The sequence below is a fragment of the Cololabis saira genome, chromosome 8, assembly GCF_033807715.1.
Source record: "Cololabis saira isolate AMF1-May2022 chromosome 8, fColSai1.1, whole genome shotgun sequence".
Lineage (NCBI taxonomy): Eukaryota > Metazoa > Chordata > Actinopteri > Beloniformes > Belonidae > Cololabis > Cololabis saira.
In genome coordinates this window covers 19175956-19203502 of record NC_084594.1, presented here as the reverse complement: position 1 = coordinate 19203502, position 27547 = coordinate 19175956, and the positions used below count along the sequence as shown (strand labels likewise).

At 42.9% G+C, this 27547-nt stretch overlaps 1 protein-coding gene across 1 annotated transcript; it reads right to left on the bottom strand.

Annotated features, from left to right (window-relative positions):
- Positions 1-1348: 1348 nt before the first annotated feature.
- On the bottom strand, positions 1349-26718 carry cand2 (cullin-associated and neddylation-dissociated 2 (putative)). The gene is made up of 24 exons (XM_061727034.1): positions 26546-26718; positions 23262-23405; positions 22579-22733; positions 22081-22204; positions 21717-21774; positions 20237-20435; positions 16942-17047; positions 16584-16726; positions 15825-16135; positions 14658-14799; positions 14338-14456; positions 13957-14112; positions 11444-11665; positions 11158-11364; positions 7750-7937; positions 6467-6632; positions 5910-6050; positions 5079-5218; positions 4752-4927; positions 4191-4286; positions 3729-3898; positions 3488-3652; positions 1994-2101; positions 1349-1885 (listed from the first exon to the last, which is right to left on the bottom strand). The coding sequence occupies exons 1-24, from the start codon at positions 26611-26613 to the stop codon at positions 1655-1657; spliced, it is 3735 nt and encodes a 1244-aa protein (XP_061583018.1). The 5' UTR covers positions 26614-26718; the 3' UTR covers positions 1349-1654.
- Between the last annotated feature and the right edge of the window lie 829 nt (positions 26719-27547).

The window sequence follows — 27547 nt, the reverse complement described above, 5'->3', positions numbered from 1 at the left end:
GATTATATATATATATATATCTGCATTCTCTTCCTTTTAAATAAAGATTGTAAAAACAGGATTGAGAAGAGAAATCTTGTACTGATTTCTGTGTTGCTGTTTTTGCTTTCTTTTCTTTTTGTTTTGTGTAGAATCTTTTATTTAAAGAAACTTAAACAAATTTAAATTGATTTATACAACTGAATACTTTTTGGTAAAAATCTTTTAAAAATACAATAAATAGAAAAAGAATATTATCCAATGTATTCATACAGATACAAGAATATACTGATTAGAAACCTATTAAAGACAGAACTTCAATCTATAAACAATTTACACTTTCTATTATTTCATATATCATGGATCAAAGGGTCAAAGCTGCATCATCATTTAAATCAAATTGCTTTCATAACTTAAACGTTTATCAGTTACAGCAATCAGAAATTTAACAATCATTCAAAAACTAGCTCAAAATAAACTAAATCAAAATTATAGTATTGAGCTGCAGTTTTGTGTCATGTTAAGAAAATAAATGACTTTTTAAGTTGTGTTTTTTAATGTTGCCGTAGGGTTTTGTGAGCTACTAAATAAACAATTTAAACTCTGATCACACTTCCTTCCTGAGAAACACGTCAACGTAGCAAAGCATAGATAGATAGATGGGTAGATAGATAGGTAGATAGATGTGGGAAGTTCCTTTTTTCTTATCATGCTTAATACAAGTCGTCAAGTAAATAATTAACAGGAAAGATTGCTCAAAAGAAGAATGTTTAATACTGTGGTGCGCGCGTGTGTATATGTGTGTGTGTCCTCCAGATCAAGCAGCTGTGTACTGATCATTTGTGTACAGTTTTTGTAACTGCTGTCTCCCTTTTTTTCTTACTGTACCAGTTCAGGATGGCAAAAGTGGGAAAACTCTGTGGTGGAGAGATTAAAGGACACCAGTAGCTGTTAACTTTTCTGAGACTTCTCAGCATAATAGTCTTTGCTGTACTTATTTTTATCTGTGTGTGTGCGTGTGTGCGTGCTGTTACGTGTGCGTGTGCAGTCCTGAAACTGTAGACTCTCTCCACCTCATCTGCATTTATGTTCAGCGGCAGGTGAATATCTCGGTCTCAACTGCTCAACTCAACTGCTCTTTTAGTGAAGAGTCAGCTTGTTGTCAGCTCACCGCTCTGCCAGATTCATCTCAGTGATCCGTCCAACTACTGTTGTGTCATCTGCAGACGTAAGGATGGTGTTGTTGTGGAGTCGTATATGTGTAAAGGAGAGGAGTTGGACCGTTGCCATGTGGATTCTGCGCTGCCGGACAGAGAGGTGCAGCAGCGAGGTCCCAGATTTCACAAACTAGCTCACATACCACAGGCTGCACAGTTGCTCCTTCATTTTATGTACATTTAACACAATTCGTCTGGGAAATAAAACAAAATAAAGCTAAAGCAGTGTTCTGTTGAAGTCCATTTAATCCTTTATATCTGCTTATTTAAAAAAAACAGAGTTTTGCTGTGGAGGAAGTTCACATCAAACAGAAGTAGAACACCCAACGTTGGTTTAAAAATCCGGTGTACTTTACAATCTAAACCGAAACGTTTGCCTGATTTCAGACAAAGACCTGTACTGTATTTCAACCTATAATTAAAAAAAAATCATTTAAAAACCTCCCGGTATCCTTGGTCTAGCTAAAATCCATGCTCTCTGTGGATCCGACGCCACCCCCCTCCCCTCCCTGGACGCTCTGGTAGATGGATGCCATGTCAGCGTTGGATCGGATTTGATTGGCGAAATCGGCCATGCTGGGGCTCCTCTCCACCTCCGGTATGGCCAGCAGGGCGGCGACGGCGCGCATGGCCGAGCGCCGCAGCTCCTCCTGCTTCTCGAACTCCTGCTTCACAGAGCCGGCCTTCACCTACAGGCATGGGGGGTGCAGATGTTATAACAATGATGTTTCTTTGCATTTCAATAAATCCTAGACATAAAGATTTCATAATAAGACTCAGCATCTGTGCGTTCTCACTTTGGTGGTGCATGTAGCTTTAAGAGGCTCAATCAACCGGTCCAGTCTTTGGAGAACAGCCGCGGGACACAAGGAGACCAGTCTGGCGAGCATCAAGAAGGTCAGCATCTGCAGTATAAAGACAAAAACTCAAGTCTGAGTCAAGAAAGCAAGAATTCAAGTCATGTGTAACTTCTCAGTGATCCAGTTCTTTTACAATCTGGTTGAAGTTTTTCTGCAAATCGAACACAAAGTCAGGATGAAATGTGTGCATTATTGTCAGAGTATGACACAATTGTAAGGTAACACAAATACAAAAATAAGGGGGGGGGCACTGTATACTTTAGTGGTCTGGTCGGTTGTGATGCAGATAAACTTGTTTTCTTCTTTCAGTTAATCTTTGTTCACACTTTCATCTGTGGTCGCAAGGTCTGGTCAGAAACTCAGTCATCCAGGAGGGATTCGGAGTAGAGCCACGGCTCCTCCACGTTAAGAGGAACCAACTGAAGTGGTTTGGACATCTGGTTCAGGTGGACACCACTGAGGGGAGATGTGACTGAGGGCCTGAGCAAGGAGAGGTCTGGGGAGAGGAAGATCGGGGCGTCTCTGCTGCCTCTGCAACCCAAAAACTGCTCAGTGGAATTTAATGGACGGATAACCAGAGTCAAGCTTAAAATACTAACTAACCACCATTATTTCAGAAAAAAAACTTCTATATGAAAATCATTTTGAATCGCTGGTCTTTCATTTCAATAACGCCAATGCCACATTTACAGAAATTATTCAATTAAAAAAAAAGAAAATTCAAATTTTTGGTGGAGAAATTTCAATAACAGATTACAGTAATCCCTCGCTATAACGCGGTTCACCTTTCACGGGCTCGCTACTTAACGGATTTGCATTGTGTGTTCTGATTGGCTAAACAGTCTCCTCACTTCTTCACTTCCTGTGTCAGTAACGTTGGTCTCTTAGCAACAATGCTGAGAATGACCAATGAACTTAAGCGAGCAGCTCAAGAACGGGACCCTTTTTATGAATCGTTCATTACAGTTCTCAGATATAATCGATGGTGGCATGTCGGCAACAACTACCCATAACTATGTTCTGCTCTCGAAAAAACACACCTGCACCGCAGGCTTTAGAGGAAACACGCTGCAGAGCGGAGTAAAGTCAGGATACAGCGGCAATCAGAAGAGCAGTGAAATACTTCAGTCACAATTTGCCCTACTGTACTTTTTGTATTTTTTTTCATAATCATATTTCATTTCTTCCCGTTCAAATCCAGTTACTCGGGCACGGTGGGGCGGTGCTGATCTCCACAATTTGAAGCCTTGTATAATAGTAAAAAATAAGGGTTGCTACTTCACGGATTTCACCTATCACGGGTTCTTTCTGGAACGTAACCCCCGTGAAAAACCAGGGATTACTGTATTTAAAAACGGTTCATTATTATAGATGGTGTTATGTTTCTTTTTGGTGATAGAAATAACTAATTTTTATGTGTTTTCAACTCACTCTGATGTCATAGTGGTCTTTGAGTCCTTCCTCTACGTGATCCAGAAACTGCAGGACGTCCAGTCCCTCCAGGCAGCCGTCCAACAGCGTGTACATGCACTCAAATGCTGCTTTACGCACGTCCAAGCCATCATCCACGGTGTGTTTGAACGGGCCCATCTCCACCTGTTTATGCAGATCGACACGTTGGCACAGAGCGCTGAGACAGCAACACGTGACGCTTCTCCGTCAGTCAACGCACCTCTCTGATGAGGTCCTTCCGGATCTGGGTCTCCTTGTAGAGGTGAGGCAGCACGGCTCCCAGGAGGCCGCGGATCAGGGAGGGCTTGTTGTGAGCCGCCGAGTTAAACATCACCAACGCCACTCGCCGCACATTGATGTCCTTGTCCTGCAGGGTCTTCAGGAAGTCTCCTGTCCCACAGAAATCCCTGCTTTAGACTCCACTATGCTTTTTTATTCCACCTTTTTAAATCTTCAGTCTTTTAGGGATTAAAATGTTACTTATATAAAATGATAAGCTTAAATGATATACATCATTGAATGCTGAATAAATGGCTTTGAACCACAATAATGCACGTTCACAGTACAAGTTCAGCACCAAAAAAATACTTTTTTTGACCATATTTTCACATTAAGACTCCTCTGATGCCTCTAATGAAAAGTAAATGAAAATAAAAGCATGTTTTTGTTCATAATTTCGTACCGATGCAGTCTTTCAGAAGTGAGTCTATGGGAGCGGGATGGTCCACGATGGTGAACTTGATGGCGGTCACCACTGTGCTGCGAGCTAGAGGAGAACCTGAGTGGAAAACACGTGGAAAGGTGAATTAAAGCATTTAAAAACGCGCCTCGAGTTGATGTAACGGATTTACATGAACAACAACAGTCAACCGGTTATTTTAGTTTTATACAAAACAACGGAGGTTGATTCAATGTTGGCTGAAACAAGCATCAAAAATGTTCAGCTATGATTTGGTCAGGGCTTTGGGAAAATGTAATAAATGTAAAAATAAGTAATGTACCTCTAGTAAAATTTAAATTAAAAAAACAATAGTAATACGTCTTAAATCTGGACAAATAGCTTTTTTTTTAAAATTGTATACTGTATATGTTAATAAGAGCTATCATTTGCCTATTTACTGTTTACTGTACAGCGAGCGAAAATAACCGAGTCAAACTCCCTGTCTTGTTTGACCTGACTTGGCCAAATAAATATGATTCTGATTCTGATTCTGATGAAAATAAACCTGAAGGGGCATCGTACCGGTTTTAATTTGCTGCTTGAGTCTGGGCAGAAGCTGCGCCGGGTTGACTAACGTCAGCTTCCCCAAACATTCGGCCACCAGGTTCCTGGTTCCTTCCTCCTGACACTCGCAGTGCTGAAACAGCAGAGACCAGATAGACTCCACATGTGGCGAGAGACTAGAGGCCGGACAGGCACTGGCCAGAGAGAGGGACAGGGGGGCAAAAAAGGAAGAAGGGAAGGAAGTACAACGGAAAGATAAAGGAGAAAGGATCATCCAAGCGCAGCAGAGGCTGCTTACAGAGAGCATCACGTGGATCACAGCCGGCCAGATCAGCGATCACCCACCTGATGACTTCCTTGAGGGAGTGCAGGAGGAGATACTGCCTCCGTGGCTGAGCTGAGATCTCTTTGAGCAGGAAGGGGAGGTACTCGCTCAGGCTGCCGACGGCCATGCTGCCTAAAGCGCACGAGGCCGCCGTCTTCACCTGGAAACAGAGACAACATCTCCGCTGTTCACAATTAAAACAAAAGGCTTACTTTGTGAGAAAGGGTTAGGGTTAGGGAAACCTTTTGTTTGGACCTTTTTTGTTCATGGTTGGCCCACATCGAATACCTTATCCTTCTTTTATTTCCTCATTAAGTCTCTTTTATTTACATTTTTTCCTAAAATAATTGTCCACTGTCGAAATAAAATTTAAAAAATCCAGAAAAAAACTTATTGCAAAAAATAAAAAGCCTGCATCTCTGAGGTATTAAGAGGATTCAGAGAAACAGGCAAGGTCTTGCCTGTGTCAGCAAGACCATGTTTAACTGCACACTGCATCTACAGGAGTGGGAGAGTCCTGTGAATGAAATTTACAAATAATTGTAATAATTTATTTCTTTTTTACAGTTTACAGTGTCCTAACTTTTATTTAAAATATTTTTAAAAGAGGCTGTTGTTGGGAATTGCGGTACTATACATAAAAAGGTAGAGCTCATGTAAAAAAAAAAGAAAGAAAATGGTCAGAATTCAATATTAGAATACATTTTATTCGTTCATGAAACAAAAAAACATGTCGTTTCATATTTTCCGTGCGTTGTTTAACACATTTTTAAGCGTCATTACCTGAAACTACAACTTAAGGCTAAAAGTAACATCTGCTTGCAGACCTGGAACCAGGCCCGGAGCCTTACCTCCTCATTGGTGGAGGAGAAGGCCTCCAGGATGACCCCCTGCACCTCCTTGCTGCCTCCAAGACTGCCGCTCCTCCCCACCTCGCCCAGACACAGCAGAGCCAGGACGCGAGCGGACTCCGGAGACCCGGCATTCTTCACCTGGAGGACGACAGGAGAACTTAAAGACACCAACTCGCTGGTCGCATCTACATCACTGGTGTCAAAACCAGAAATAACGACACGTAGACTCATGTTGTTCTGAAAACACAAACCAAAATAACATTTGTGTTTGTAACTCTGTGTTAACTGTTACCGTGGCAATTAAAGTACATAGACCATTTAATAATTTTTAGGTTTTAATGTGCAAATGTGCTGCACAAAACACAGATGTTGGGGTGAAACCTTTTATTGCTGCAGGGCCTGAGGTGGTAATAATGTGATTAGGGCAATGGATGCATAAAATATGACATTTGGTGAAAAAAACCTTTTTAGGAAGGTTAAATTACTTGTCACTTGATTGAAACCCCATGTCACTTCAGATTTCATAAAGTAACGTCGTGCAGCGGGTGAAGCACCTGCTGAATGAGGCTGGACACAGTTCCTGGCGTATCTTTGGGAGACGCTGACGACAGAGCGGCCACGCAGCGAGCAACCGAGTGGTACGACTGCCGGTGGAGGCCGCTGCCGTCTGCGGAGGACTTGGAGCCTTGAAACGGCTCCGTCAGCGACTTCAGCAACTGGCTGCGGAGGAGAGGAAGAAGCATTAAGGGCCTGCAGTGAAGCAAAGACGATGTCTCATTGTGCACAAACTAAACAATAAGAGGGGACAGGAAAATGACGTCATACCAAGATATAAATCTTGATATGAAATGTGGGCACTGAAGCCCCCTAAAAGCCTTGCATATGCAAGTTATTTGTACTGTAACACAGATCTGGTCACACGCTGACACATGTGTCATAAACATTTTAGATAAATGAAGACGAAGGGACATGATGAAAGCAAGGAGACCGCCCTTTCATGAGGGTATTTATATAAAGAGAGCTGATGGGATTTAAATCTGGTGTTTTCACGTTCCCGTCATCACAGATCCAAAGATCAAGAGATATAAGTACATGTGTCAAAGAAGACTCTCAACCCCGATCCCATAAAATATAACAGATTTATGTCACAGAGGGTTCCCACAAGGACAGTGGGAACCTTCGGCTGAGGAGCTGAGCTCAGGTCAAGAACGGCTAGCTTATATGTAAGATACGGACTGCTCATGCTTCAGCCTGCTTTGTTTTTGTTGTTTTTTTCCTCCTCAAATCAACAGAAAAGCAGCTGACTCAGCCTTATTTTGACAAGCTCCTGCAGAGCAGCAGAAAACGTTTTCACCAGACTGAGTATTACTGCCTATGATTAGCAGGCTGATCCTTATCTCTACAATTTGCGGAGTTCCCCTTAAAAATGTCGTGATCTCGTCAATATTAATTTTGTAACTATAACAATGCAGACATGTCCGCATGGAGATTTGGTTTAATCAGGACTGCTGACGCCACGCCAGCCCGGGTCCAGTTTCACGCTGCTAACGCAACGGCTTCTAATCAGCTCTGTGGGTTTTGGAAGGTGTTTGTGTTACTTGGAGAAATAAAAGCTGTTTACAGTCTGGAAGGATGCAGAATTCCTAGGTTATAAATCGCTCTTTGCAACGTCAGCTCTGAAACTACCTGATCATTATTATAATTACATTCCTCCATGGTTCAACACAAACACTAAAAACACGCTGTCATCACTTCTCAGCGCTGAACAACTTTCCCAGGAGAAAACTCTTAACCAACACTGAAGCTTTTTTAAAGATGTGGGTCGACTCCATCGTACCTGTAGCCCAGGTTACTGGCCTTGGACTGGACCAGGGCCTGGAGGAAGTCCAGGATGGCCACCAGCGCGCCGCCCTGCAGCAGAGGGGAGTGGATGAGCCGGAAGACTCCCGGCAGCACCGAGGAGCTGATCTTAGCCAGGGACGAGGGGTAGGCTTTGGCCATGCACGTCAGCAAGGTGATGGAGACCTAGACAGGGCGGGAAGTCCAGCAGGACATCTATAAATATCTGTTCAAAGTGTTCAGTTCAGCCGCTGATTCCTTCACAGTCCTGCGACGCCCCATTCACAGAGAAACATTATCAGAAAACAGCTTAAAGGGAAAGTTCCGTTTTTTACAACCTGGACCTTATTTCTGGCATTTTTTATGGTTGTATACTCACCCAGAAACGTTTGGTGTCATTTGGAGTCCTTCGGAAGATATTAGGAGTTTTGTGCGAGCCGCTTCTCCATATAACGGTAGTGAATGGGGCACAGCGGGACACAGACGATGCAGCGTCTAAATAACACATTATTGCCGCGAAACTCGTTCATTTCTTTTATGAATCACTAGATCTGCTTCTGTGCATCTTCCAGGACCTGTTGTCTACATCCGGGGCTGTGTGTGTAACAAATAAATCAGTTTGTAAACAAGACCTCTGACCTGCATGACGTCATCTCTGTGCGCGCATTCCGGACAGGTACATCTAGACTTTGCTAACGTATACTCTGGCTCAAAACGGTAAGGACGTCCATCATATTCAAAGTCGTCGTCCACAACCTCAGAATTTGACAAATATTCAGACATGTTTCAAATAACTAACAGTAAACTAACAGTAGCGAACTCCAGCTGTACACGGAGCTGTGTCTGGGACGCGCGCACAGAGATGACGTCATGCAGGTCAGAGGTCTTGTTTACAAACTGATTTATTTGTTACACACACAGCCCCGGATGTAGACAACAGGTCATGGAAGATGCCCAGAAGCAGATCTAGTGATTCATAAAAGAAATGAACGAGTTTCGCGGCAATAATGTGTTATTTAGATGCTGCATGGTCTGTGTCCCGCTGTGCCCCGTCCACTACCGTTATATGGAGAAGCGGCTCGCACAAAACTCCTAATATCTTCCGAAGGACTCCAAATGACACCAAACGTTTCTGGGTGAGTATACGACCATAAAAAATGCCAGAAATAAGGTCCAGGTTGTAAAAAACAGAACTTTCCCTTTAACCTCTGATGCCTGAAAATACTTAATTTAAATAAACCTCAAACTTGTCTTTCACAGATTAAAATTTTTTTTTTTATCACTCTGAATACATCATGTCATTTTACATATTTCTTTTGCTAATTGTTTCATTTTTTTAGTTTTACTTTATTGTATAAAACTTTTTTTTTTATTTGGTTATGGGAGTGGTATATGGAGGTCTCAGAAATTCATGTATTGCATATAAATAAGGCATTATGGGGTTAAAGTAATGGCCTAAGTCATATTTTATGTCAACTGAACAAAAAATCAATCACAAAAAAAAGCTTTTTCTGTGCCCTGAAAAACTTGAAAAAAATAGGACATAGACCATTATTTGAAATGGGTGATGATAATATGCTCCATGTTTGGGAGATTTTCAATGGTTTTTCTCATAAAAACCTAAACAGTCCTGTCAAGAATCAAAGGCACTAACTTCGAGTGATGGCTTTGTCCTTTAACCTAAAGTAGAAATCACTTTAAAAGTGATTTTTTTTTATCTCCTCCTTCAATCCCTCTAGAGGAGAGGGGGGGGGGGGGGGGGGGGGGTGCACAATGATGGGAAAGCCTGAATATCAGCTGACTGAGCTCGGATCTGGGTATGTGACGTTTCAGCCCCCTGCACATCAGCACCGCTCTACATTTTCCCAGGCGTAAATCACCCCGAACAAAGACGACAGAGATGTTTTGTCACGTCTTACACCCAAACACATCATCTCAGGCACAATTAAGTGCTGATTTTCCACAATATGTCCCCCTTTAATCCACTGATCCACCACCTAAAGTCTACAATGACTTTTGTTACCATTGTTGTTACCATTGTTATAATTCGTTGCTTTTATAAGGCTCCAAACATTTACGGCGGACATCCAAATCGCTCGCTTCGATCGCTTCCCCTTCAATTTCTATGGAAAGCGGTCTAGGGATTATTGGGATTATTGGGGGTTGGTTACGGTTATGGGACATGTGACCTATCGACACAGAGCCATTTTATCTATTGAAAACATGTTGGATTTATCCTGAGTCAGATATTTCAAAGTTTATGTTTCTGCAGCTTTCTACACACAATATCAAGGACAAACTGCTGGTGTCTTTCTACAAGTGCTCCATAGAGAGCTTACTGACGTCCTGCATCTGTGTGTGGTACACCAGCACGGTTGCTCAAAGGAAAACTCTACAAGTGTGGTGAATACAGCCCGAAAACTAATCGGCTGCCCTCTACGCCCTCAAAGGCCCTTTTTTAAAAAGGTAAAACAGATCACAGGACACTTCTCACCCTGGACTCTCTCTGTTTGCACTGTTGCTCTCAGGTAGACGGTACAGAGCAATAAAAACTAGAACAACCCGATTCAGAGACAGTTTTTATCCTACAGCTGTAACAAAACTCAATCTACTCAAAAACAAACTGTAACTGAGGGATTGTATGCATGTGTAGGCTATTTTTAATTATTTATTGGTTTTAATCAGTTATTGTTTTATTTTATGCTGTGTGAAAGTGTTTTATGGTATTAATCTGTTTGTTTTTTAGCACTGACTGATGACACTTTTAATTTCGTTGTTATATAGCAAGGACGATAAAGATCTAATCTAATCTAATCTTTCTGCTTGAATTAGATTTTTTTTTATTGATCCAAAATAGCAAAGTTAAAACCAGCGTGAGGCTAAAATACACCATTTTTAAGCCAACACGCAACAAAATATGGGGGGAGACTGTGACTGCACGCGTCATCACTCGTGCACAGTGGACGTTCCTTCAAAAGTCTTAATGACTGGACTTTAAAGTTGTAACATTAATAATCAGAATCCAAGAGTGTTTTTGTGTTTTAACCAAGAAAGACGTCCCTAGGGTCGACCCATGCTTTGATCTTTTTACCCAAACATGACTAAAGCTGACATCTACTTGCAAACATTTGAACATTTTCTAAAGCTGTTCTGGTCTACGATGACTGCTGTGGAGGATTTTGCTGTTTGCACGAGTCACACATTTCTGTAGAAAAAAGGTCATAGCTGCAGCGGCGGTAAAGGACGTGACCCACGTGGGGCTGACTGCGCTCCAAGCGGGGCAGTACCTTAAAAAAAAACTTAAAACTTTATATATTTGTATAGCACCAAATCATACAATATAAATGCAACACATGGTGCTTTACATGCAGAATAAAATAACAATAAAAAACACAATTTAAAACACCTGTGACACGTGCATGTCCGTCTCATCCACCAGGGGCGGGAGCTCGGTCAGCACGGGCTCCAGAGCTGCAGGTTTGATGCTGGCGCCGTGATGAGTGACCAGCGCCGTGAGGCACGCCAGCGTCCCGAGCTTCAGCGCCCGCTGGTTCTTCCTCAGGAAGGAGCCCAACACAGACAGAGTCTCCGGCAGGATGGGTGACAGGTCAATCTGGAGAGGGAATTAAGTTACTTTGATCGGAAAAGAGAGAAATAATGTGTCCTTCATACGTAAATATGTCATGCCGGACCTTTAAAGGGGACGCAGAGATGAGAGTGATGGTCTTAACCGCCGTCAGTCTCGTTATCTCGTTCTTTAATCTCTCCAGAAAGATGGCTAAGACTCCCTGCAGCTCCGCCCCCAAGTGGTCACCAAGGTGACACACCATGTGACCCATGCAGGAAATGGCTCTCTCCTTCACTTCCTGGTCGATGTCCGTCGCCTTGAGCCGCTTCATAGTCACAGAAAACACCTCGGGGAAAACAATGCTTGATGAAGAACAGGTGACAAAACAAAACACATCTGGACCCAAACTGCAGCTAATCCAAGAAAAATAAGTGAAGGGACAGGAACAAAATATTAATTAAGTGCAGCATAAAAGAATGTAAACAATAACAGATACTCCCATTTTTGGGGAATAAACCATGAAATGACCTCGAAGCCGGCCAAAGTAATGCTGAGGTTCAGTTTGGGGAAACTGACGGCAGGAAGAGAAACTAGAACCAAACATGGTTACTGTTTTTAATATCAGGAAACTTCACCGGAATATAACAAAATCTGAGCAATGAGACGCACGTCAGGTGACTGCAAACCCAGATTTCCTCACCAGAACATCTCACACAGATGCTCTAAACTAACAGGAAGAAACTAGACTGATCCAGTTGACCCGCCTGCAACAGGAGCACAAACAAAAGACACAGCCGGACAAACAAACGTGAAATCAGCCGTAACCAACCACTGCAACCCTCGTCATGGACAACACCAAAGTCAACCAGTAAACGCCATCGCTGGATCGGGGGAAGCCATCGAGATCAGAAAACGGACATTGGGGGAACATCAACATCCTGTCCCACACCGGGGATGCCGGAACCTGTGACAGCAGGAGGCGCCATCGTCCCCACAAACTGGACATTTTAGCAGGAAACAGCGACCGAGACCCGGTTACGGTCACATCACCTGAGGAAAATTACCTGGGGGTGTAAACTGCAACCCAGAGAGCAGAGACTGTACACCTGGCTGTACTTCTGGAACAGGACGTCCCCACAACGAAGAAACACCTTTAAACGTGTTACTTTTCCAGTAAAAACAGAATAACTGAACACCTGCTTCACCTTCGCTCCTCAGATTATATAAACAGAAAGACAGAAATAGAAAGTAGTAATAATAGTGTGTTAAATTTGAAAAAGTATATTATATTAAAATGTAAAAAAAAACAGGATAAATAATGTGCAAAAATGTGTAAAATCACATTTTGAACATGAAAAATACCGTCATCCATCCATTATCTATACCCGCTTTAAAAATACCATCAACTATTTCAAAATCGATGAATATTCGTACCAAATATTGATAATTATACTCCTATTCTTTTCTTAAACTGGACCATGATGTGGTCAGCTTGGTAACCGTGGTGACAACCATCCCTCCGTCTCTCCGTGACGTCTCCTGAGCTGCTCCTCCCCAGCTCAACTCCTCCAGCTCCTTCCAAACAAGCCAAGAGACATAACTGAGTCCTGGTTCTGCTACATGGCCTCCCAGCGGGGGACGTGTTCACAACACCTCCCCTCGGACACGACTGGAAACATTCCCTACCCAAAACACTTGAACTGGCTCCCGTTGATGCCGAGCATCAGCAGCGGCCGCCTGGAGAGCCGAGCCACTCCCTCAGTGACCGTTCAGAGGAAGTTCACTTGAACCCCGAGCACCACAAACCAAAGAGCTTCAATTCATTCATCAGCAAAAGTGAGATCACACACTTCACTTGTTTTATAATCTGCCTTTCATGCAATTTACTAGCTGCTTTTTCTCTTCACCGCTCCTCAAAAACGGTCAAGTGACACAAATCCCTCGCTGGTGTCTTCCTGAAGAAGACACCAGAAACAACCGATTTATTAACTCATAGACATTTATAAAGAATAAACTCTAACATCTATAAATACTGTATTTTCTGGACTATAAGCCGCACCTGTATATAAGCCGCATCCGCTCGATTTAAAAAAAAAGATATGCAAGCCGCAAATATTTATGTTGTTAGATTAGACATTTACTAGATGTACAGAACCATTTTGAACTGTAAATGATGTACATGTTTGTACCTAAATAGATCCTTTCCTAACAGTCTCTTTTAACACGGCACTAACTTTGCTGATTAAAACTGGACAGAACCAAGAGAAAATAACCGGTATTTATTTATCTATTTATCTGTTTGAAATCTGCTTCTACCTACTTCTATCTGCTAAAGAAGAAGTAGCGTATTCTTCTTTGCATTTATTTTGTCTTAGTTTTTATTCTAATTCCGGTTAGAGCGCCCGAGCGGTGGAAGAAAAATCCACAGATTAGCCGCACCTTTGTATAAGCTGCACGGTTGGAAACCTATGAAAAAAGTAGCGGCTTATAGTCCACAAAATACGGTAGTTAAAATTAGAACCAAAACAATAAATAAAGAAATATTAATTCAACTTCCTCCCTTAAGGTTAATAATATTTGACATACATTCAAACTAAAGCAGAACAGATCAGTGAAAGCAGCCGTGAACTCTTGTACCTCCTTGACGAAGGGTTTGGGATCAAATCCTGCAGATGTGGCGTTCTGTCCCTGCGGCCTCATCACTCTGACCAGCTGCTGGGTGACCAGCAGAGCCTCCGACGTGATCTTGTAGAAAGAGTCGTCAACGCAGGCCAAAACGGCGGGCAGGAGCACCTGCAGGGTGGCACAGGACAGAGACGACCGGTGAACCACTGGAGCAAGCTCTTCGGAGAGATGGGACCTGTTTTTCATGCAGAACTGAAGATGACGGCGGTGGAGTTTAATCACGCAAATGTAAATGAAAAAGACGACTGCAAATCAAAGTTTTAAAGAGTAAACTTCCTCAATGCGGCAATAAGAACATTTAAAACCGAAAACATTCAAAGAGACGTGGAGAACCTGCATGAGAGCCTGAAAGGCATGAGGCGGGTGGGAGAGCAGGAGCACGTGAAAAAAGGAGAGAGCGTCAATCCTCATGGTGGAGGAGGTGGATTTGTCTGTCAGGGAGAAGACGATGCCTGAAGGACGGAGAGAAAAAAAAGACAGGAGCAGGTGGGAGAAAAGAAGCGAGAAAATAAAAGGTAATAGAGCAAATGAGGGAAAAGAAAAAATGTTGGAAGCTTTTTCTACTTTGAGCGCAAGAAAGGAATGAGCAGGATGTGGCGCTTGTGCTACGTTAGTCTGACCCCAACTGTGTTACGGTGTGCAGGGACACGTACCGGGTATCAGGGCAGGGATGTGCTCCTCCAGGGCTCCGGGGACGGTGTGAGCCAGCTCGGTGAGCAGGCTAAAGCAGCCCTGCCGAGATTTAACGCTCTTCTCCTTCAGCTGTCTGTGGAGAGCTTTCACAATCACCGGCACCTGGAGGCACACACACATTTACATTTACACATTTACAGCCTTCACACAGATTAAACCAGCTCACTGCAGACTGACTGCAGCGCTTAGTGGATGCAAAAGAAGTTTAACTTGATACGAATTTCTGCAAAAATGCAGTTGTAAATTATACGTCAGCGTCTTATAAGGCTTTTAAGACCTTTAACTTAAGTTGCTTTCTTCAATGAAAATTATGACTAAATATAATTAAATATATAATGCAATATCGTAGACGAATAAAAACGTAAACTAAAATGTAGATTATAAAATAAAAACACTGATAAAATGTGTCTTAATTTTCATTGACGAAAAGGAGACGAGACGAAATGTTCTAACAAAGATCCTTAATCTCCATTTTTAAGTAGTTTCCTCTGGTTTAGTTCTGCTGGGTGACGTTAGTCCTCCATCCCAGTCGCTGCAGCGGGGAATCAGATCCAGAAGATGCAGCTGCAGGTTAGAGGCTGATGCCGTTAACGCAGAGCTCTGGGTTTACATCAATTAAAAACAAAGTTACATAGAGAAACGCAGGGATCTTCTCTTGGGGCTGGGAGAAGAAGAAAAACCATCTTTGGATACACTTTCCTACATAGACGTGGAAAAGAAAACCCAATGTGTCGTCCGAAAAGAAAAAGACGGGGAGAAATGCGGAAAAATAAATATGTTGTAAACTCAAATAAGAGTCTTCTGTATCTGGAATAAATGTATTCTTGAGTCTATAAGGTAACAATAATATAATAATAATTAAATAACCTTGTTTGAATTGTAAAATGGGTTTGGCTAAATACAATCTTTGACTAAAATGTGACAAAATGGTCCCGGACAATTCTGACTAAAATAAGACTAAAATGCTCAGACTTTTAGTCGACTGAAACTTGACACGACTAAAAGGAGAATGAACGTGACTAAAACTAATAAAAACTAAAATGATAGCTTGACCCAAAGACTAAACTAAAACTATAATTGAAACAGGCTGACAAAAACAACACTAGCTGTAACCTCAGATTGTTCACCTGTTTCTTGAGCAGCGCGACGGCCGGCTCCTGCTCCCTGCTGGACGCCGGGTCCACGCGAGTCGTGATGAGAGAGTGGTGGCTTGAACCCGTCCGGGTCTGTTTCAGCAGCATGGAAAAGGCGGCAAAGACGTCGGCCCTCACGTTCTCCTCGCGCTCCTTGAACCGGGCCAGCAGGGCGGGGCAGATGGAGGTGTAGAAGGAAAGCAGGAGATCCCTGCGCGTGGCGATCAACGCCTCCAGGCACTTGACGGCGGAGCGCCGCACCTTCCAGCTCATGTCGTCATCGTCGCTGTACTCGTCGTCCGATTCTGAGGACAGTCACGACACGAGATGAGGAAAATAAACTAAATCAACAGCACATTTCAGCCACTTTACTGTTAATATACTTTCTATTCATTAAGTGTACAACTTTTTTAATAAACCGACCAAACTAGATATAAGTTCAAGAAATAAGAACTTCTGATATTAGAAATGTCCCCTGAACTCTAAACTCTAAAGACGAGAAGATCAGAGACAAAAACTTCACTTGTTCAACTTTAGTTTGAGAAACTAACCACATGCTCCTCAAATTATCAACTAAATATGCCATGCAAGATGCAAGACAGTAGAAGGTTGCCGGTTTAATTCCTCAGCTTCTCCAGCCGTCATGCAGAAGCACTTGTAATGTTAGAAGGACATTTTTAAAGACATTTAAAGGTTCTCCTGTCACGTCTTCATTGTTTGACACAGAAGGGAAAGAGCCGACGGACCACAGACCTTCATCATTTCCATCCTCAATGTCCATGCTGTCCTCCTCCTCCTCCTCGTTGTCATCATAGTTGTAGTTGGGGTCAAAGGTCATGAATTTAAGACAGAGCTGAGTCACCGTGGCGACGTGAGGTGACATCTCCTTCGGACACCTGCAAAACAACAACAACAACAAAGACTTAAAGGTAGAGCTGGAAGAGGAGGAAAGTTTATCGTTGTATTCCTTTTGTTGCTCTAGTGTGTGTGTGTGTGTGTGTGTGTGTGTGTGTGTGTGTGTGTGTGTGTGTGTGTGTGTGTGTGTGTGTGTGTGTGTGTGTGTGTGTGTGTGCGTGCGTGTGTGCGTGTGTGTGTGTGTGTGTGTGTGTACCTGCGTATAAAAGCTTCGAAGGCCTGAAAACAATACTCTCTCAGCTCGTCGTCCTCCACGCTCGTAAACTTTACCACTAGGGGAATCAGCTTCTCCAGATGTTCACCTGCAGAGCAGAAAACACAGTTACCTAAAGCGACACTATGTAACTTTTCCACCTTAATCTAATATTTCCAGAGTCATTGTGATGGTACATCAACTTCCAACAGGTTTAATGACACCTCTGTCATGATCTGAGGGGTCTGTATCACCTTCACTGGCACTATGTAACTTTGAGGAGTATGGTAGGAACCCTGCCACACTAAAAAACTACACATTTTTACGGCTTTGACTGCTTTACCGCATACGTCACTTCCCCCTCCTTCCCGATTCGCAGTCGAGACGAAAATGGGCGGGGCTTGGAGCGCAGCTCCGCAGAAGCTGGTAACCCGTTGCTGCGTTGTGGCTGCAGCAGCTCCACACACAACAGACGTGGGGAAAAGATCAATAATGGTTTAACTTTTCACCGCTTTCCTGCTCGGAGGCAGAACCACGGAGGCCGGCCAATTATCTGAGATAACAAATTAAAAGAGTAAAAGAGTCGTCGGCTCGGTTGGATCGCGGCTTTAACGAGTCCGACCAAACATAACGTTCCTCAGTAAACAAACAAACACGCACACAGACGGGCGTCTGATCAAAACACGGGTTTATTAAACCACAAACAAACACTCACAGACCGGGGTCGGATCATTCAAACGGGTTTTATTCCCCACTTCTCCAGCTAAACGCAGTTGCTGGCCAGCTCTCTGCGGTGCGATTAATTTTGTTGAGGAAAAAATATTAACTATTTGATTTGTAGCTGCAGAGGAAAAAAATAAACTCACGAGGGAAAAAAAATATTGCTCACGCCTCGGAGCCTCTTCAAAGCAGTCAAAAAAAAAGAAAAGAAAAGTAAGAGTAATACAAAACATGTACTGTATATCGTACTATTATACTAATTTATTGAAACACATGGCGAGTCAAACATTTACCAAAGCAGCTGCCAAACACTCCTAAACAAGGTAGCCACGGTGGTTCTGCAGAACTGCGGCAGTAAATCCTTCTAAAGAGTGCAGCTCCGACGAGGAGCTCCATTCTTCAGTAGGGATTTCATATGGATCCAGACCGTTAATAATCATTATTTTCTCCATATACCGCTCCCTGGCTTCCTTGTTTAAGGTATCCCGGTAAATTCCAGTTCCTTTCCAGCAGTTTAACATCTTTTTTTTTGCGTTCCGTCTGTTCACTTGTTGAAACAGAAAAGCGTCCCGTCTCTCTCAAAACTATGCACGCGACGGGACAGGAGTTTTCCGGCAGTACGCGCTGGTGCTCATGGGAAACGTAGTGTTCTTTCTGGTAAAGCACTACCGCTTTTGTCCAAAAGATGCCGCCAAACTTAGAAAAGCTGAAAGTTACGTTGTGCTGCTTTAAACCGACTCTACGTTAATATGCTTTCATGTTAAAAACTTCACACGGTTTGTTGCAGTTATCATGACACCCACACACCCCCGATGACTTTGACCCTCACAAACAGAGTTTGATCTGCTGCAGAAGTGACAGCTGATGCGGTTTCTGTGGTTGGTCAAAAGATGCATCATTCTGCCTCATATTTACCTCTTCTGGGTTGTTACGTGTCTTTTTCTGATGTGTAAAGCTTTTATCATAGAGAATTACCAGAATTATCTTTTAAAGGAGACCTATTATGGCATTTAATGTATATTTTAAACAGGCCTTGAATGTCTTAAAAACAATCTAAAGCTTGTTTTTTCTACATAAATCATAAATCCAGCCTGTGGGCCCTGTCACTAGTTTTACCGCTTCTAACTTCTTTTTCTGCGCCTCATTTTTAGGGAAGGGGGGGGTATGATAATGAGGCTCTGTGCTGATTGGCTCCCTGAATGACGTGTAGCAGGGGAGGAGAATAAACCTGCTCCGCCAGAGCAGCCCGAGCCTGTAAATAAATACAACACTGAATTTTCACAAATGGCAACTTTATTGTTAAAAAAATAAAATATGAGTTGTATATAAATAACATTTATGCACTATTTAAGCCGGATCTGCCCGGCGAAGTCTGAACGCTGGCCACGGAGCCAAGCCAGGCACCCGGGAGCAGCGCTGCTGGATCAGCGCTGCTGGATCAGCGCGCATCACCGCGGCTTTAACCGGGAAATATGACCGGTTCCCACCGGCCGGGACCGCAGGAACCGGCCTGGACTGGTAGCAGGGACTCCCGGGGACCGACCAGCGGAATTTCAGCCGGATCTGCCCGGCGGATGCTGCGCGACGGGCGCCGCAACTCCACGGCGGGCGCACAGATCCGCTCCGGAGCGCATCCGCGGCGCATCGCCCGTTACCGGGGATCAAACCGACAGATTTGCCTGAAAATCTCGAAGGGTGAAGCTGGTCCAGCCTGGGACAGACCCCCGAGGACCCAGCTCCCAAATCACCCGGGAACCTGCATGATTTAACCTGGATCCGCGGCGCTGCGGCGCCGCGTCCGACTGGCTGAAGGATGGACCGCTCCAGCCAGAGCCAGAGAGCTGGTTGTGGGCGTGGTTTCAGCAGCGGAGGCTGAACCTATGGAAATGAGCGCCTATGGTGACGTCACCCTAGGCGCAGATTCAGAATGGCTCAAAAAAAGGCCACGTGACACTGGGGACTCAGTCCGGCGGGGGTCAGAGAGCTTGCAGAAATTCATGGTATTTTGTCTCCCCTGTGCTGGCAGGGTGAGGGGAGACCACTTTATATATGTTAAAACAAGAAAAAACATGTTTTTCATAATAGGTCACCTTTAAACAAAAACGTAGATAAAGCAGCAGGTCGTGTTGATTTTATTCTCAGCTTCTATGCAGCGACTTTCTGCACATAATAAGACTGCAGGGACGTCTTCAAATGTTGTACATTGCTTTAACAATAATAACAACCTGCTAAAAAGCGAATTAAAACAGTTTTTAGCCTGTTTTCAGCACGGATGAGCAAGAGGAGTTTTGTGGATGCAGATCGACTTATCTGTGATGTGAGGTAAACACTGATGTCTTCACACGTTAATACTGAATATAAAGTCAGACAAGCGCCAAAGCTCCAGTTGCTCATTTGCAAAAAAAGAGCCAACTTACAATTTACCTTTAAAAAAAAGACACATAAATGTATCAGTACAGTCCGGTCTAGTCCATCTGGTTCTGGTTAGCATGTATCAGAACCTTCAGCGGTATAAAAGTTGGCGAATCGTCATTTTATATGGAGTAAATCTGGAGTAGGCTGAAGCGCCGGGTCTCACCAACTCGATGGCCGCCCTGCCGACTGACGGTCGCCAGGCACTGGATGTACGTCCTGGTCATGGAAGTGGGCGGGCTCTTCCCCAGCTCCTTCAGCAGATGTTCGGTCAGCTGTGAGAAGAGGGCGGGGCTGCAGCACGGCACCAGGTGACCCAGAGCCAGGATGCTGCGCTTCCTTACCGCCATTCTGGAGCTGGTTAGCTGACGGACCGCAAACAGATAAAGATGTAACTATTTGAGTTGGCCGGAAGAAAAATGAAAAACCAAAATAAAGTACAGTAAAATAGTTTCTTATTAATCCGTTTATAAAACCTTTTAGCCGGTTTAGCTGGTATTTGCTTATTTTCTTGTTTTTGTTGTTTGTTTTTGAAGGACTTTACTTCTCATGAGTGATGTCTGCTTTTACCCCCTCTGCTGTACCTGCCTGAGATGTCTCGATTGTTCTCACCTGTATCTCATCAGCCCTCGGGTCATTTGAGTCCGTTACCAGGGCCACATCCAGTACCCAGTATGTACTTCATACCGGTACAGCAGTCGTTAGTATGCAGTATACTATCTAAGCGATTATGCTACGGTACAACATGAAGCCGGTTAGGTAACCACCATGAGTGGCCCACTGCGTTACAGGATACAGGAGACCGCTCACGTGCATGTGAGAGGGTTTTCCCCAACATCTACACCATCTTGGTGTTTGTACTGCAGACGCATCGTGCACAGTTGGCCGACTGGGATCTGTTCATTTCCTCACAGCACATGTTTGGTTCCTGTGGTTTTTGTCCGTGTACAGTTTATCCTCCCTCCTTTGAGAGAGTTGGATTTCATAGATGCGCTACTTTCGCTCTTTCCTTGTTTTTTTTTTTTAAAAGGTTTTTCTTACGTCTGTCTCCAGTGTTCTAGTGTTCTATCAACCTGCCCACAAATCATTTTAAATGCTTGCCTGACATTGCTCTTTTTACGCCATAAATGTACGTGCACCCCCTGAGCTGTGTTCAACTCCAGCATAAAACCCTCTAAACGGTCCCTGCACCCCACCTCACCGAGTTATTGATCCTTAATACCTGCAGAATTAACAGTTACTCTAATCTCCATCAACCATTTGTACAATCATGTCTATTTGTATTATCTTTATGCCTTTTATGAAAATGGAAGGCTTATCGTCTATAAAGACACTCGGAAGTATATTCTATACAATAATTAATATATATATATATATATATATATATATATATATATATATATATATATATATATATATATATTCTATACAAAAATATATGTTTTGATACAATATTAGCCCTTATTAAGCCTTATTAATGTTAACAAATGATGTTTAACCGTCAGCAATCTTATGGTAAGTACTAAAACATGATTATTAAGAAAAATTGATACATCTTATTAATTGCGCTACCATGGAGGGGTGCACTTGCTTACTTTGATTTGTTTTTAACACCACAGTGAGCGCCTGTTCGAGGTTCTTCTCACCTGAGGCAGCAGGCACGAGAGAAGAGAGCTGTGGAAACTGACCAGTGCACCGCTAAGCCTGGAAAAGAAAAAAAAACAACAAAACTGTAGTGTTTTTCTGCATGAATTATCAAAACCTGTCTAAGATGCAGCCATGAAACCTTCCAGGGGAAATGACAATAAAGCGGATGCTCTGACTCATCACTAAAGACCTTTAGAAGGAGCGACTGACCTCCTGACTCCCAACAAGTGGTTGTCAACTTCACTCATGTGATGGCAAACTGAACCTTGGAGAAAGTCTGACAAAGCCGAACCCCTCCCACTCCCCGACCCACCTCCTCAAGACCTCACATGTGGACGAGGATGAGGTCAGACCAGTATTTACCTTCCCAACATGTCCGACAGGATGTCCAGGGCCTCCAGCTGCACGGAAACGTCTTCTTGTTTTCCCAAAGCACCAATCAGCTGGGAGGTAATCTTCTTACACACGCTCGCTGTGAGAGGCAAACCTGGCAACCCGTGTAAATACGAGAACCCATGGGGAGATTTCAAAAGAAACATCACTCACAAAAATGTAGAGTTAAGCAATATACAGTCTTTTGTTAATTTATGTTGCACCAGTGCTGCCTGAGAAGGTTAATGTCTTGGAATGCAAACAGAAATGTTTTGCTTCCAGTGCACTGAATGAAATAAATGACAATAAAGTTGAATCTAATCTAATCTAAAAATGCACAGGAATGTAATGCTCATTTAAGTGCTTTTGAGAAGATTACAGTTGGAGTGGAAGACCTTACGATTTGTTGGTGAAAATAAAAGACAGTTGGTCTCCGAGCAAACCTTAGAAACCATCCATCACCTGCTCTGAGAGCTCGGTCAGCCTCACCTGACGAGGACAGCGGCAGCTCGCCGATCACGGCCTTCAGCCCCATGCTGGAAATGTCTCTCAGCTGCTCCTTGCTGGACGTCATGTTGGAGCACAGAGTGTCCACCATCGCCTCCACCTGTGGCTCCTTCACTTTACTCACCAGAGGCGCCAGGCTGCAAACCAAACACACCCCCCATAAACTCCAGTCTGGGGCTGCAACCAGTGTTAAACCTGCTTATGGAAACTTTCAGGCCATTTCTGGTCTAAATAAATCAAAATGACCAAAGAAAAAACAGTCAGGTTTTGAATAAATGTTTTATTGTCTTTGATTTAAGATAAATAGCCTGAACTGGTGGATTTGTTGCATCATTTGCTTTGTAAACCAAAAATCCTGCACAAATATTGTTAGTTGTTAGTTTGACCTCGTTTATTCCTAAATGGAAAAAATAACAATGTTTGAATATAAAGGTAGCTGATCTGCACTAAAACATGAGAACAACTACATATACATTTCTATCATCACATCTCTTCTATAAACACGCTGAGTCATTTGTCTTGTGGAAAAGGTCTATCACTCTTCTCTTCATATAAATAACTGTGAATAAACAAATAGTTGTTTTTTGCATAAAAACTGAATAATGCCACCTGTTTAAATTACTTCATTAATCAAATAACATTTCAAATGTGAAGGGAAGCTTTACCATTTCACGGCCAGGTTCTGCACCTCTCCATTCTTGTCCTCCAGCAGTTTGAGCAGCATGGTCACCACTTTCCTCTCGCTGTCCTCGTCCAGTTTGATGCTGTCCTTCTGCAGCTCTAGCATCAGGTCATTTGTGGCCATGAACCTGGAAGTGCCATGCCCAACGCAGCGGACACCAGCACAGGAAGATGGAGATAAGGAAAGAGAGGAAGGGCCAGGTACAAGACAACGTTCTGACAGATTAATTTCCTGAAGCGAAACCCATCAACGTGCCGGAGGTTAAGCTGTTCTGCACAAAACAAACATTTCTCCAGGCTGCATGGACCAGAATCTAATCATTAACAATATATTCATAGCTCTTCATCCATCCATCCATTATCGATGCTAACGCATCCCTCTATTGTGTCATGACTTTATTGCAGTCCTCTTCGGGCGAAAACCAGGGGTACACCCTGCAAGGTCACCAGTCCACCTCAATACATCATAATGTGTTTCATACTTGGGTAGGAAGTACTGAACCCCACTTTGTAAAAAAAAAAACCCAGCCACTTACAGGTCTGTAAGAGCCCAGGGGCCTCATGTACTAAGAGTGCGTGGATTTCAACGTGAATCCGTGCGTGGAATTAACAAGACCGCAACAATTCATATGTACAAAACTGTGCGTGCGCCCAAATCCACGCAGGTTTCTCTGTACATCCCAATCAGCGTGGATTTGAGCGCACATGCGGGAGCGCAACACTCCGCCTTGTCTCCTCCCTCAAATATGTTTGAATATGATAATGAAGATAATTATCCATTAAAAACTGCTCATCCTAACAAGAAATGTGCAAAAAGTAAAACAAATTAAAAAAAAAAACATCGGCTCTGAGCTGGGTGTCGGACTCCAGTCCTCGAGGGCCGGTGTCCCTGCAGGTTTTAGATGTTTCCCTGATTCATTGCACCATGATACAAGTGACTGTGTCATCAACAGAACTATCCAGACTTTGATGACAAGTTGGTGACGATGATTAATTAGAATCAGGTGTGTTAAAGCAGTGAAACATCTAAAACATGCAGGACACCGGCCCTTCTGGGATTCAGTTTGACACCTACATTATTGTGTTCTTTGCTTTGCGTTGCGTTCCGTGAAGAGTTTTGGTTTTATTATCATCGTACGGGTTTGTTAATGTTTATGGGCAGCGTTAGTGCATCATTACACTCTGCTTTTCTTGTTTGTATTTTAAGAACCGACACCAGAATTTTTGGTGGATGAAAAACACGGCTCACTTTACAGTTTACCGCAGTTGAAAACTGCGGTAAAGTTGAAAAACGGCTCCTCGTTCTGCTTTATTGTCATGCATATTATACTAACGGATTAAGACCAATTTACACGTTTATTGAGTCTTACACATGGATGTCCGCGATCACCACTCTCATAAGTATAACAATGTGAACAAAATACATTTATATTTAAAACATGAAGCATTACGATCTGATTCCTCTGCTGCAGAAATAAAGACAATTTGTGCCGGCGGGATTATCGAGGTGCAAACGTGAGAAATAAAGAGCAAAATTGCTCTAACTCGGAGTGTTTCATCCGCAGGAGGAGAGTCGTGCCAAAAAGTGATTGCCTGCCAGAATCTGATTTCTCCCCTGAAAATGGGTCTTTTTACCTGCCAAAAATTGATTGAAGGCCAAATACAGTTAATGAAAGGTTGTTTCTACCTAAATATGACTTGATCTCATTCTTGAGCTTCATAATCTGAAATCTGACGTTTTAGTGCTCTCGCTCAACGGGCTGCTGTGCGCGCTCCCGCGGCCACAAATCAGAAGAAATCAGATTCTGACAGGCAATCACTTTTTGGCACAACACCGGTTTTTGCTTCAAAATTAATTTTAATGTATTTCTGTCCAGACACAGTTATGGGATGTTTAGGGTCTGGCTTTTATCTCCAGTAGTCATCCCATACGGTCGTCATGACGACAGACAGATGTCCGACCTGCAGCAGCTCCAGCTGAAGCATCATGTTGGTCTGAACTGGAGCAGCTGGTCCAGTTCAGGGCAGAGATCCAGGAGGATCCTCTTGGTACCTGAACCAGCTGATGGTCCAGTCTTAGTCCTGGACCAGCAGATCAGTTTGGTGCCTGAGGACTCGCTCCTGATCCTGCGTCAGCAGGTTCCTCTAACGGAGCCAATCGGGATTTGCAGGTTCCATCATTGAGCTCCTGCCTCTAGTTGTTTGTTCAGATCATGTGGTTGATTGTGAGATTGTTGCAGCTCCACTCTTGTGTAACTTATCTGGTGATGTCGGGACTGTCATGTCCTTCACGTGGTCGTGAATTTATTGTTGACGTTAAGTTTCCTCATATTCTGCACTTCACTGCATCACCAGTGAGTGTCGCCAACGGACAAAACCTCAGAAAAGTGCGTACAACAGCCTTGATGTGTGAGTGAAGGACCGCAACTTTCTACATTCACGTAATTCTTTGTACATCCGACCGTGAGCGTTAAAAGTGGCGTACGCACGTTTTTTGTGCGCCGCACTCTTAGTACATAAGGCCCCAGGTCTGGGTTTATAAGGCCTCTTGTGTTTTAGATGGGTGTAGGTAAACATTACTGGAATTAAACACCTTTGATTTATTTTATTATGATAGTACAGGGTTCCTGGCCAGGATGAATGTGGGGGACGTCTCAGGAAGGGCACCCCAAGACTTGCTGTGGCGACCACTGAAGGGAAAAGAGTGGGAGCGTTTTTCATCCTACTTTTTTAGCATTTGTATGGAAGTCTGATGATAATTGATCGCATATTTATGCAGAAGTCAAAAAGGTCCTGAAGGGTCCACAATCTTCAAAGCACCTCTATCTTCAATGGTAAACTGAACATTTGGGGATTTGAATATGGGAAGTTATATTGTATTTGTTCCTACAGTAATTGACAACTATTTCTAGATATTCATTCAAGAGGCATTTTTATAGTTGTTGTTGTTTTATTTTTATTTTTTTAAACCATGCACCTTAAAGAAGATTGCATCCAATTTCGTTGTACCTGTACAACGACAATAAAGACATTCAATTCTATTCTATTCTATTCAACAACTAACTGAAAGCCAACATAGTGCATTTATTTCTAAAAATAAAACTTCTGACTGTCCTGAGATTTTCTAGAAAACTATATTTTGAAAGCAGCTACTTGGGAAATAAGATACACTTGTTCAGGGTGTAGTGAAATGTGACACAGATTACATAAGTAATAAAAAAGTGTCATCTCATTGTCAGGGCTGCTCATCAGCTGCGTGTCACTGTACCTGAAGTCTTTGTCAGTGGAGGTCATTTTCTCCAACAGGCTGGAGATGTGGTAGGACACGCTCGACATCCTGCTACTTTAACAGCTGGATCAGTCGCCAAGAAAGATTTAATCTGCGGTAGAAAGTGTGAAAACTGGAGCAACAGATTTACAACGACAACATGGCGAGGTTGGTGGGCAGAAAGGAGTCAACGGAGGGTCGCTGGAACCTGACACGCGTGGGCTCCGGTATAAATAGACAGGACTCCGGGCGGACTTCAGCTCTATGCCGCCCCCGTGTGGTCGCTGTGGGTATCGCAGTTTATTATAGTATTATTATTACTAGGCACGTTCATTTGTTCCTTTGGTCATTTGAAGTACAATTCAACAACAAGGGGATTTAAAGTGCTTCATATTTAAACATCATCACATAGAAGAAAAAATAAAAAGTATGATATAAAATGTAAACTAAAATAAACAAAGAACAATTGCTGGTAATAAAAACAGTAGTTAAACTGTAATCAAGTGTTTGAAACTAAAGTTAAAAGTAAAACAGTGCAGATTTGGAGTGTTATTCAAATACACCTGAGAACAAGTGAGTCTTCAACCTGGACTTAAATAAAGTAAGTGTTTCAGCTGATCTGAGGCTCTATCTATCTATCGATAGATAGATAGATAGATAGATAGATAGATAGATAGATAGATAGATAGATAGATAGATAGATAGATAGATAGATAGATAGATAGATAGATAGATAGATAGATAGATAGATAGATAGATAGATAGATAGATAGATAGATAGATAGATAGATTATTATTCAGGAATACATTTTTTGTTGGTTAGTTGCAGTACTCGAGTTGAGGGGGGATGAGGGGGGATGGCATCCCCCCCCGAAATAAAAACGGTCAAAATCATCCCACCTGTAAAACTGCCATCCTCCCTTTCCATCCCTTATGTCATTTCATCAATGAATGTGGCTTTACTGCTATTTCAACATTTAGAGTCATCACCAGAAAAATTAC